This window comes from Carassius auratus, chromosome 18 (genome assembly GCF_003368295.1).
Source record: "Carassius auratus strain Wakin chromosome 18, ASM336829v1, whole genome shotgun sequence".
In the NCBI taxonomy this organism is placed as follows: domain Eukaryota; kingdom Metazoa; phylum Chordata; class Actinopteri; order Cypriniformes; family Cyprinidae; genus Carassius; species Carassius auratus.
This window is the reverse complement of record NC_039260.1, coordinates 24,543,250-24,556,189: the sequence shown is the minus strand read 5'-3', so window position 1 is coordinate 24,556,189 and position 12,940 is coordinate 24,543,250. Positions and strand designations below refer to the sequence as shown.

Here is a 12,940-nt window from a genome sequence, read left to right as displayed (position 1 = left end):
CCTGAGATTTTCATCTACACTTACTCACAATTTTACAATTAAAGCTTGACAGTGTGTCTATGATAGACAATGAATGTCATTAAAAAAGCCTCTGATATGACTCAAATAATATAAAATATTCATTAAAAATATATATATATTTTTAAGGAGTTTTTAGTTCATTATTGAAAAAGATTTGGAAAAATATAGAATTGCATCACTTGCTCCCCAATGAATCCTCTGCAGTGAATGGGTGGCATCAGAATGGAAGTCCAAAGAACTGATATAAATATCAATATAATCCACAAATAATTAACATCAATTACTGTCTTGTGAAGGGAAAGGCTAAGTGTTTATAAGAAACAAATTAATCGTTGAGAAATTCAAATTCAGATTCAAACTATTGCTTCCAGCCAAAATTTGAGTTCATAATCCCAGTTAAAGGTGCCATAGAATGCATTGATACAATATTTTAAATGATACAGTATTTACATAGAAGGTACGTGGCTTGGGTATGGGCAAAAATTCTCCAGAAACAGTTTTACATGCCCATTTACAACCCTGGGATTTGTCCCTAGAATTATTTGGAAGGGTCATGAACAATAATGTTGAGCTCTGCTCTGATTGGCTGTTTCAGAGAGCGGATCTTCTGTCCAGCGTGAACGATGGAGAGATAAGGCATCCAACCTGATATGCTTGAGCCTGTATCAGACGAAGGTAAAAATTTGGAAAGACTGTTTAGTATCCGAGTGAGCGAGGCTTGAGAGAGTTGTCAATGAAGATGTGGACGCAGCCTCTGTGTTGCTGTTATAAGCGTTGAATCTTGAGATCCAATGAGAATCACCCAGTTGTTAATGAAGAGGGAGGGACTATCGATAATTAGCTGAAAATTGTAGAATACAAAAAGACTAAATGGCAGTATTTCCACTTTGTGTTTAGCTGTTTAACAATGGCTGGAATTTTGTGTTTGGTTCAGATTTTGATGGTCTGTGCTTTCTGTCATGCTGTTCCACAGTGGAGAAAATCGCTTCAGGATGCTCAGGCTCTGATGATTCAGCAAACTGACCAGCAGTTTCCAGTTCAGAAGCCAATTCAACAGCTAACTAGCCAGCAGTTTCCAGTTCAGAAGCCAGTTCAACAGCTAACTAGCCAGCAGTTTCCAGTTCAGAAGCCAGTTCAACAGCTAACTAGCCAGCAGTTTCCAGTTCAGAAGCCAGTTCAACAGCTAACTAGCCAGCAGTTTCCGCTTCAGAAGCCAGTTCAACAGCTAACTAGCCAGCAGTTTCCAGTTCAGAAGCCAGTTCAACAGCTAACTGTCCAGCAGTTTCCGCTTCAGAAGCCAGTTCAACAGCTAACTAGCCAGCAGTTTCCGCTTCAGAAGCCAGTTCAACAGCTAACTAGCCAGCAGTTTCCACTTCAGAAGCCAGTTCAACAGCTAACTAGCCAGCAGTTTCCACTTCAGAAGCCAGTTCAACAGCTAACTAGCCAGCAGTTTCCGCTTCAGAAGCCAGTTCAACCGCTAACTAGCCAGCAGTTTCCGCTTCAGAAGCCAGTTCAACCGCTAACTAGCCAGCAGTTTTCGCTTCAGAAGCCAGTTCAACAGCTAACTAGCCAGCAGTTTCCAGTTCAGAAGCCAGTTCAACAGCTAACTAGCCAGCAGTTTCAGCTTCAGAAGCCGGTTCAACCGCTAACTAGCCAGCAGTTTCCGCTTCAGAAGCCAGTTCAACCGCTCACTAGCCAGCAGTTTCCAGTTCAGAAGCCAGTTCAACCGCTCACTAGCCAGCAGTTTCCAGTTCAGAAGCCAGTTCAACAGCTAACTAGCCAGCAGTTTCCGCTTCAGAAGCCAGTTCAACAGCTAACTAGCCAGCAGTTTCCGCTTCAGAAGCCAGTTAAACAGCAGTTTCAGAAGCCAGTAGTGCAGGCAGAGCCCCTTGATAAATGTGCTGTAGATGATTCTGAGCAGGTCCAATGTGGTCTACCTGGGATCAGTGGTGCTGAGTGTGAAGCTATCGACTGCTGCTTTAATGGACAGCAGTGTTTCTATGGGAGGGCAGGTAAGTGTTCTCAATCTTCTTCTGTTCGTGTTAAACCGATTCCCTGCACTTTAATCTGCTCTTGTACCTCGTTCTAGTGACTGTCCAGTGTATTAGAGATGGTCAGTTTGTGGTAGTGGTGTCTAGAGACGTTACTCTGCCTCGACTGAGTCTGGATTCAGTTCATCTACTGGGTGGAAATGACCCACCCTGTGCTCCTGTGGGGTCCACACCTTCCTTTGCTATATACCAGTTCCCTGTGACCGCATGTGGCACGAGCGTGATGGTGAGAAGCTGCTACTGGTCTTATTCTGCATTGCTCATGATGGACTGGATGCTGACACTGATCCTATTCACAGGAGGATGGAGGATATGTGGTGTATGAAAACCGAATGACCTCATCGTATGAAGTGGGGATTGGACCGTATGGTTCCATCACAAGGGACAGTCATTTTGAGTAGGTGATCCATGGCTTTGTGTGAACATTAATCCCTGATAAATGCTACAAGCTCGCTGGGTGTTGTCCAGGTTTCTCTTCCAGTGTAGATATTCAGGAACGACTGTGGAAGCTCTGGTTGTGGAAGTCAACTCTGTTCCTCCACCTCCACCAGTAGCTGCTCCTGGACCTCTCAGGGTGGAGCTCAGACTGGCCAATGGCCAATGTGTCACCAAAGGCTGTGCTGAAGGTAAGGTCTTGTCCTGTGTCTGCCTAAAGCCTTTCAAACTGTAGTCTGGTTAATCCCCAGTGTTGTTCCTCAGGGGATGAGGCCTACACGTCCTACTACAGTGACTCTGATTATCCCATCACAAAAGTCCTGCGAGAGCCTGTGTATGTTAAGGTGCACATTATGGAGAGGACTGACCCCAACATTGTCCTGATGCTGGGACATTGTTGGGCGACTTCAACCCCAAGTCCACTCAGTCTCCCCCAGTGGGACCTTCTGATCGACGGGTGAGTGTACAGCCAGTCTTTGTCCGTTAGTCTGCTGGGAGACCCTTCCTAACCTTCTCTTTCGTCTTCAGATGCCCTTACCAGGATGACCGCTATCTGACCACACTGGTTCCAGTTACTGGATCATCTGGTCTTCAATTCCCAACCCATTACAAGCGCTTTGTTGTGAAGATGTTCACATTTGTAGATCCAGCCTCGCTGGCTGCTCTGCAGGAAACCGTATGCCCCCTTTACTTGAACATTTGTACATTTACTACTTGTGGATTCTGTGACTTGAGCCTCTTTCTTCCCTGTCAGATCTTCATCCACTGCAGTACAGCGGTGTGCCATCCATCATCTGGCTCTTGTGAGCAAAGCTGCACCAGGAAACGTGCGTTCTTGATTTTCTTTTGACAAGAGGAACTGCGCATTTTAGAACCACGTTCTCACTTCTAATGTTTCTCTTTCAGGAAGAGACACTCGTATCAAGGCTGTCTCTGGGGAGCAGACTGTGGTTTCTAGTGGAGGAGTTACTCTGGTCATGTAAATCTAGTGTTTTTAATAAACTTGTAGAACATCGTCTTGTGTATTGTTTTGATCCCACAATCCGGGATTTTTTTTTTTCTTCCCACTATCAAACCAATGTTCCACAACCTTTAGTATGGTTGTGCATTCCTTTATCCGTCCTCCAGTTGCTAACCAGCACAAGGTTCTCCTTTAATTTGTCTTCCAAACAGTAGTTTGTTTCCTGATGTTCACAATGTAAAGTTATGTGGATCAGTGGCGCCCCCAGAAGATTTTAATAGGGGTGGCCAAATGAGGCCACCATAAGTCTTGGGGTGGAACACCAAAATAGAAAAGTAAGGGTTTGCAATATTAACACATGGTTTGTTTTTTTTGTTTTTTTTTAAATGGACTATTTTTGCTGTGCAGATCTTATTTCTAATTGTGTTGACTCCTGGCTCTTATCTTAACCTTATGCCTTTTTTCTAAAAGTGTGCACCATCTTTTAGGTGAGATACTTGTATTTGGATTGTTACCAAGCAGATGCAATCATTCTCAACAAAATAGATATTTTGCAATGCAGAGAAAACCGAAGCGGCATCTAAAGTGCCGTTTTAGTTTAATGCAGCTCTGTGGGCCATGGAATACTTTAGCCTGCAGTTACAAATCAATGTTTTGATATTTTAAAACCTTGAACTCCGTTTGAAATTACAAACAAAAATGTAAAGGGTACTGTGAATGTAAAATTAAAATTGAGTCACTGTTAATAAGTGAGTCATTGCGGTTGAATAGTCATATTAAAGGTTGATTCATTCAGGATCGAAACTATCATGTTACTCAGAGACGCAAAATAGTGGCTGTGTTTGGAATTAATTTTGTTCTTTGAAATGGAGCAAAAATCGTTAATATGTTGTCTAAAATGTAAGTCTCTTGATATTAACTTGTTTGTTGAACTGTTGTATAAAATCAGTATCACATTTGTAATTATGCTGACTTTGGAGAAAAACGTAACTCTTCGTGTGATCGTAACTATACAAATTATATAGACCTATACATTTTCTGTCCCGTATCTTGAAAAATGTAAATCACTCTGTTATAATAAATATATATATATATATGGTAAACTAAAACAATTAAATAAAAATATTGAAAACATTTAAGTGTATTAAAAATTATGTAGGATATGATTTTAGATGCATAATGAAGCTAAAGCCACAAGTTTACTAATACTTCATTTTGATATTTCAGAATATAATCTCACAAAGTGTGAATTTTATGAAACCTTTTCTAAGACCACGTCATGTGTGTTTTAGAGAAGGCTCATGAAAGGCTAATAAAATTGGTTTATGACTCCTGGAATGCGATTATCTCTTGTTTGGACCGGCAAAACTGCCCCATTCATGATTCTATTGTTCTTACGAAACGAGCCTTTCACACATCGGCCAGGTATGACACAAAATCCTCATTCTTCATTTATCATTATTATTTTGTTTTTATTCCGCTACTATTAGCCTTTGTTCTGGCATTTCAAGGTTTACCAAGCCACATCGCTTCAATTCCAGCTTACATTTAAACCACTATTATCAAAAGCCTTACTATAAAAATACAACAAAACATTTTCTTACAACCTTTGTCAAAATTTGGACAAAATGCATTATGAAGAAGAACTGCACCTGCTATGTAGCTGCATTAGAGCTAACGTTAGCATTAAGCTACATAAGACTATTTATGAAATTATTAGTACACTTTTTCTCAAAACTCACTTTATACCCTGACCGAGTGTTTTGTAATAACCTCCTTTTGTGATCACAAGTGGAATTTGATTGTTTATTGTTGTAAAAATATGCTTTTTATAGACTTTTACGTCACTTGCACAAGTTAGCATTTCATATGTAAATTTTTTATAAACAAAAGTGTTTATTATTTGGATATTTCATGGGTACATTGGTTTCTCTGTGTTGTGTTCAGATATCAACTCAGAAGTGTACAGGAAATGCATCATGGGTAAGATGGAGTGGGATATGATGCACGGTTTATGATGGACAAGACACTGGAGAATCAGGTCTCCGTTAACACGCACACGGAAGACTATACACACAGAGACAGGGCTGGGAGCCGATCATTATCATCAGATCGCTTAAATCAGTGGAAAATGAATAGAAATTATGATTCTGTCTGAAGAAATATGAAGTAAAAATCAGACATATATCTCTGTGTATATGCAACTTTTGACTATAAACCCTATTTGACGGCTTTTCAGTGAATCTGTGAGAAAACAGACCACTGCAGACGTGACTGAATATGAATGCTCTAATTTCTATTCTAAAAATGACTCATACATATTTTTGTACTCCTGACATAAATTACTAAATGTTCACTGCAACAATATGCGTCACAGTATTGGTCAAATATTGAAGCTAGAGTCTTTAAACTTCCAACTGATGCACAGTTTCTCCAGGTCAAGTAAGAGAGTGATGTTTAACGTGTGGTGAAAGTGAAACAATCGTGGGATGTCCCCAACACTTGCGAGACGGTTGAAGCCACCGGTCCGCTGGGCATTGGAGTGGCTTAACTTGGCATCTTTGTCGCTAGATTTAACAATTTTTTTCCCCAAAAAAACAACTAATGTTAACCACAATCTAGCAACTTTTTGGGGCAATCTTAGTCTCAGACCCTCTTGGATGCTGCCGCACGAGGTCTCTTTTGCATCTGTTCAAGCGAGCGCAGAGAGGAGCAGCACTTTCAGTTAAACAAAAAAAAATTCTGTTGCTTCTATTCTATTTTACAAGCAAGTATTAGCCAACATCAGTCACAGCACAACACTGACTTTTCATATATGTATTTTATTGGTGCATATTAATGTTTGAGAGCTATGTTGTAGTCTTAATGAAGTGAGTTTCAGTCTTTATAATATTCATTTGCGTTGTCTGACAACAGAATTGATTCCCATTCCATCTGCTGAAAGCTTTATGGAGATGAAGATTTCGTTTTTCAATATGACCTGGCACCTGCTCACAGTGCCAAACCCACTGGTAAATGGTTTACAGACCATGGTATTACTGTGCTCAATTGCCTGCCAACTCTCCTGACCTGAACCCCATAGAGAATCTGTGGGACATTGTGAAGAGAAAGTTGAGAGACGCAAGACCCAAAACTCTGGATGAGCTTAAGGCCGCTATTGAAGCATCCTGGGCCTCCAGAACACCTCAGCAGTGCCACAGGCTGATTGCCTCCATGCCACGCCGCATTGAGGCAGTCATTTCTGCAAAAGGATTCCCGACCAAGTATTGAGTGCATAACTGAACAATTATTTGAAGGTTGACTTTGTATTACAACTTCTTTTATTGGTGGGATGAAATATGCTAATTTTGAGATTGGAGTTTTGGGTTTTCATGAGCTGTATGCCAAAAATCAGTATTTAAAAGACCGGAAATACTTCAGTTGGTGTGCAATGAATCTAAAATATATGAAAGTTAAATTTTTTATCATTACATTACGGAAAAAACTTTTTCCACAATATGCTAATTTGAGAAGGACCTGTAAGTACAGTAGAAATACCCGCTTCCTCGTGCAAGTCAATTGGTTAAACGAGACCAGACAGAAACAAGTTCTCCCCACATTTATTGAACACCAGCTAAAGTCTTTTTGTGCTCTTGAACCACTACAGGACCGAGCGAGGCCTTCCCTTCCCACTGAAGGCCTAGAAAAAGCAGACAGAGTTAAGTGCTTTAACAGTCAAAAGACAAGCTTAAAAGCAGCTTCTTACCTCCAAAAAAGCAGCAGCAGTTCCACCATCAGGAACACCTGTTGAGTCACAGAAACCACAAACTGGTGGTTCCCATCAGCAGCAAGCCACCTGCAATACAAAAAAAAAAAAAAAAACACGGCACGTGGAGCGCGTAACTGGGCGCAGGAGCGAGAGTGGCCTTCAGAACACACGTTCTGATCCGCAAGAGACACCACAGGTAAGGAGTCACAAAAAAGCACATGGGAGAAGTCTGGAAGCATTGACCTTGGCATCCACTAGACAGTAAAATGTTGTCAGGACAAAGTGGTTATAAAAGGAGCAAACGTGGGAACAAATCACCTCTGCAGCATCTGGTGACATGAACACACCCATGATTATCAATGAACAAGCATCTTGGAAGGGCAGTCACATCAGGTACTTGGGTGGCCACACAGCAGTCCACAACCACACGCAGAGGACGTGGTTTGTATACCTTCACAGATGCCTCAACATTAATAACATCACCCAGGAAGTAAGAGTCTGAAGGCCCCTCATAGGACCAGTCATCTGCAAGAGAAGAACAGCTTAGGCACAGCCTCATCCAGAAGGCTGAGAGAAACTGCACAAACCCATCATGAGCTTCAGGCAGAACAGTTGAGGCATAAGGGACCCAAGGCTTCAAGGCATTACTGCTGACGTTTTGAAACCTGCCATTTGTGTAGTAACCAATTAAACGGGCTTCCAGTTCCACCACCGCAAGGAATGCCACAAGTCACAGAGGTCGCTGACCTTTGATAATAGCATTGAACACTGATAATCGAGTGCCAGCAAACAGCTCAGGGGTGTAGGTAAGGGCAAAGGTGTAGACAAGCTCATCCTTGGTCATCTATAGGAGACTGATGTAGTTATCAAGAGGCTTCACAAAAAAAAAAAAAAAAAAAAAAAAAAAAAAAACACCATTCCAAGAGGCATCTTAGCAAGCCATAGCCACACTTGGTTACGCAAACAGTTATTAAGAGTTTTTCCCACAATAAAAAGAACAGTCCCATGGATGTTATAGATTCAGGGAACCATTGATACCAAGACAAGGGCCAATTTTTAGTAGGGTTTAAGAAGTCTAGTAACACTTAACAGCTCTTACCATCAACACGGTCGCAGACCTGCAGTTCATTCTCAAAAAGCACCTTTGAGCCTGGGACCAAACCAACAACAGGGCATCCTCCTAAAGTCAAACCAGATGGCTGGATCAGTTCGCCATTGCTAAACAAGTCCTGCTATACCTCCACATTAATCTGGTTCTCACTACACTGAATAGCTACACATCTAGGGGTCACAAGTTGCCTTAAATGAAAGTCCACCGCCATCTTGCTCAGCACTTCTGGAACAGCGGGAAACCTCCAATCCAAAGGCTTCACTGGTCCCTGAAACGCCTGCTTCTCCTGAAGCCCAAGAGGCTCTTTTGCAAATACGCTGTAGTCAAGACTCTGAAACTGAGAAGCTTTCTGCAAAGTGTTCCCAAGCACTTAAGAAACAGGTACTCTGGAAGCTGGATATGATTGATGCTTCTTGGACTTTGACTGGATTCAGACTTCCAAAAGCACTCTTCAGATCAAACGCCTCAAGCACAACCAGCAATAACACACATTGCAAAAAAACCCATCCTGAAAAACATTAACATGATACCCACTAGAGCCCGTCTTTGTCCATTAAGTACAGCTTTGAATTTAAGCGGCTCCTCCTCTTTCAGCTTGATTGATTACCTTTAATTCTCCTCTGGACCTGTAATTAACAAATCAGAACCTTCTGGAATGTCACTAGCCAATGGAAGGCTTGATAAGGTCCAGAGATTTTCATCTACACTTATTCACAATTTTACAATTAAAGTTTGACAGTGTGTCCATGATAGACAATGGATGTCATTAAAAAAGCCCCTGATATAAATTAAATAATATAAATCAAATAATATAAAATATTCATAAAAAAAAACTCTTTTTTTAATGAGTTTTTAGTTCATTATTGAAAAAGATTTGGAAAAATATAGAATTACATCACTTGCTCCCCAATGAATCCTCTGCAGTGAATGGGTGGTCATCAGAACGGAAGTCCGAAGAACTGATATAAACATCAAATAATCCACAAAAAATTCACATCAATTACGGTCTTGTGAAGGGAAAGGCTATGCGTTTATAAGAAACAAATGAATCATTAAGAAATTCAAATTCAGATTCAAACTATTGCTTCCAGCCAAAATTTGAGTTCATAATCCCCGTTAAAGTTGCCATAGAATGCATTGATACAATATTTTTAAATAATATTACATAGAAGGTACGTGGCTTGGGTATGGGCAAAAATTCTCCAGAAACAGTTTTACATGCCCATTTACAACCCTGGGATTTGTCCCTAGAATTATTTGGAAGGGTCATGAACAATAATGTTGAGCTCTGCTCTGATTGGCTGTTTCAGAGAGCGGATCTTCTGTCCAGCGTGAACGATGGAGAGATAAGGCATCCAACCTGATATGCTTGAGCCTGTATCAGACGAAGATAAAAATTTGGAAAGAATGTTTAGCATCCGAGTGAGCGAGGCTTGAGAGAGTTGTCAATGAAGATGTGGACGCAGCCTCTGTGTTGCTGTTATAAGCGTTGAATCTTGAGATCCAATGAGAATCACCCAGTTGTTAATGAAGAGGGAGGGACTGTCATTAATTAGCTGATAGCTGTAGAATACAAAAAGACTAAAGGGAAGTATCTCCACTTTGTGTTTAGCTGTTTAACAATGGCTGGAATTTGGTGTTTGGTTCAGATTTTGGTGGTTTGTGCTTTCTGTCATGCTGTTCCACAGTGGAGAAAATCGCTTCAGGATGCTCAAGCTCTGATGATTCAGCAAACTGACCAGCAGTTTCCAGTTCAGAAGCCAGTTCAACAGCTAACTAGCCAGCAGTTTCCACTTCAGAAGCCAGTTCAACAGCTAACTAGCCAGCAGTTTCCGCTTCAGAAGCCAGTTCAACAGCTAACTAGCCAGCAGTTTCCGCTTCAGAAGCCAGTTCAACCACTAACTAGCCAGCAGTTTCCGCTTCGGAAGCCAGTTCAACAGCTAATTAGCCAGCAGTTTCCGCATCAGAAGCCAGTTCAACCGCTAACTAGCCAGCAGTTTCCCACATCAGAAGCCAGTTCAACAGCTAACTAGCCAGCAGGTTCCACATCAGAAGCCAGTTCAACTGCTAACTAGCCAGCAGTTTCCGCTTCAGAAGCCAGTTCAACAGCTAACTAGCCAGCAGTTTCCGCTTCAGAAGCCAGTTCAACAGCTAACTAGCCAGCAGTTTCCACATCAGAAGCCAGTTCAACAGCTAACTAACCAGGCAGGTTCCACATCAGAAGTCAGTTCAACAGCTAACTAGCCAGCAGTTTCCGCTTCAGAAGCCAGTTCAACAGCTAACTAGCCAGCAGTTTCCGCTTCAGAAGCCAGTTAAACAGCAGTTTCAGAAGCCAGTAGTGCAGGCAGAGCCCCTTGATAAATGTGCTGTAGCTGATTCTGAGCAGATCCAATGTGGTCTACCTGGGATCAGTGGTGCTGAGTGTGAAGCTATCAACTGCTGCTTTAATGGACGGCAGTGTTTCTATGGGAGGGCAGGTAAGTGTTCTCAATTTTATTCGGTTTGTTAAACCAGGATCGAAAATCATCTAAATGTTGGAGGGACAATAAACATAACATTTCTCACGAGCAAATTTTGAAGGGAAACCAAAAAAACAGGCAAAATTTTACTTCAGGATATGTGTACAGGGAGGAAAGCCTTACTATTGCATGGAGACCGTTCTATTATCCTTCAAGTTCTTTTTGGTTCAATGAAAAAGCTGACTAAATTGCAACATTGTTTTGAAGAAGGTTTGTCAGTGTTTTTTGAAGTGGTTACACATCAAGCCACCAAAATGCAATGGCATTTGAACTTCAACTTTCATTAATTTATAAAGCACATTTAATAGCAATGTTGCTTCAGTTACAATTAAAACATGCATATATAAAGACGTTGCCATGACTAGCAAAAAAGGCATACACCCTCACAACTGTATAGTGAGATCGGTATAGATGCGAAAGACTGGGAAAAAAAAAAAAAAAAAAAGTGGATTCATTCAGTTCGGAAACACCAACTCGGTGTGTTTTTTCAAAGACTCAATTAGTGCTTTTACTGCTGTAGCTTAGATTTCAACTTTTTTTTTTGTTGGTGAAAGGGCTAAAACGGGCAATGTGGTGCCTAAAATGCAGGTAATAACTTGTTTATTCAATTTTTATAAAAATCACATTTGTTATGCTAATATCTGGAGAACAACTGCACTCTCGTATGATGTTATATTAGATTAACTATTAAATGAAATAAACTGACCAGTGGTGGCTCGTGAATTTTAAAATCGAGGAGGCAAACTAATTGTATTGGTCTGGGGATCCCTGCCTATTATTTGCTTAACCACTTTTAAATGGCTTTTTGGCAGCTTTTAGTCAGGACCCATAAAGAAAATGTATTCAATATCGCTACTCCTTATAAATACTTGGTAAACCATTAGCCTAGCTTTTCCCGGAGACGTTCAAACTATAGACCGTATAAAAACAGGTTCAAACTAATACCACGTAATTTACGTCTGTATATGGTAGGTTGATATTCCAGAAGGGAGGCTAGCCTCTATGATGTTACTTTTCTTAGTGCTGAAATTCAGCACTCAATGCTGATTGGTTCCCCTGGCTCCCCTTCTCTTACTTAGCTATTGTAATTACATCAGCAGATTCGCACAATCACAATAGAAAAGAGGAGCTTTCATGTAATGGTATTACAACTGTGAAATTACAAACAAAATGTATACATTCTGAGACATGAACTGAAAGGAATATTGAATTTTATTAACATTTAAGTCTTCCTCAAAATTTAGGGGAAACTGTGCCTCCCCCCTCACCCGACGAGCCACCACTGAAACCGACTAAATCATAGTGAACGCGGGAAAATCTAAATGCGCACCCGCACTAGTCTAGTCTAACGTACAACACTTGTATATGCGTACACTATGGGTGTGTGTAAGACGTTAAAGCTAGGTAAACGCCTGTTATACTCCCTAACAGCGCAGACTACATCGGTGACGAAAGTAAATTGGTACACAAATTTTTTGGACCCCACTTATTAGTGATTTGGCATAATCTATATTAAAGAGAAAATCACGTCATCCGATGTTTAAGGTCAATCAGTAAGCTTGACTTATGGAGTTCCACAACTGAAACTGTTTTCTCGCACCGGACTATGTGTGTGTCGGTGGTGGTGAGGTAAAGGGGAGCAGGCAGTGGACCAAAGCACTGTGAGGCAAAGCAAGTGGAACTTGATGTTTAAAACTTTTTTTTTTTTTTTTTTTTTTTTTTTTGTTCCTCAGTTCGCATTTGTATTTTACTACTTGCACAATTAGTTAACTATACAGTCAGGTCCATAAATATTGGGACATCGACACAATTCTAATCTTTTTGGCTCTATACACATCACCCAATGGATTTGAAATGAACGAACAAGATGTGCTTTAACTGCAGACTTTCAGCTTTAATTTGAGTGGTTTACATCCAAATCAGGTGAACGGTGTAGGGAATTACAACAGTTTGTATATGTACATCCCACTTTTTAAGGGACCAAAAGTAATGGGACCGATTAACAATCATAAATCAAACTTTCATTTTTTAATACTTGGTTGCAAATCCTTTGCAGTCAATTACATCCTGAAGTCTGGAGATCAATTAGACATC

At 40.7% G+C, this 12,940-nt stretch overlaps 1 protein-coding gene and 1 long non-coding RNA gene across 5 annotated transcripts; one reads left to right on the top strand and one right to left on the bottom strand.

Annotated features, from left to right (window-relative positions):
• Positions 1-885: 885 nt before the first annotated feature.
• Positions 886-3,522, top strand: LOC113118741 (zona pellucida sperm-binding protein 4-like). The gene is made up of 8 exons (XM_026288151.1): positions 886-2,033; positions 2,111-2,298; positions 2,372-2,469; positions 2,541-2,698; positions 2,772-2,964; positions 3,036-3,183; positions 3,262-3,334; positions 3,414-3,522. The coding sequence occupies exons 1-8, from the start codon at positions 929-931 to the stop codon at positions 3,488-3,490; spliced, it is 2,040 nt and encodes a 679-aa protein (XP_026143936.1). The 5' UTR covers positions 886-928; the 3' UTR covers positions 3,491-3,522.
• A 3,538-nt stretch (positions 3,523-7,060) lies between these two features.
• LOC113118838 (uncharacterized) lies at positions 7,061-10,168 on the bottom strand. Of its 4 annotated transcripts, XR_003294388.1 has the most exons (4): positions 9,688-10,168; positions 9,222-9,286; positions 7,214-7,303; positions 7,061-7,147 (listed from the first exon to the last, which is right to left on the bottom strand). It is a non-coding gene; the product is annotated as an uncharacterized LOC113118838 (long non-coding RNA). The 4 variants fall into 4 exon arrangements; XR_003294387.1 differs by lacking the exons at positions 9,222-9,286; positions 9,688-10,168 and adding an exon at positions 8,862-8,919; XR_003294389.1 differs by lacking the exons at positions 9,222-9,286; positions 9,688-10,168 and adding an exon at positions 8,316-8,378.
• Positions 10,169-12,940: the final 2,772 nt, after the last annotated feature.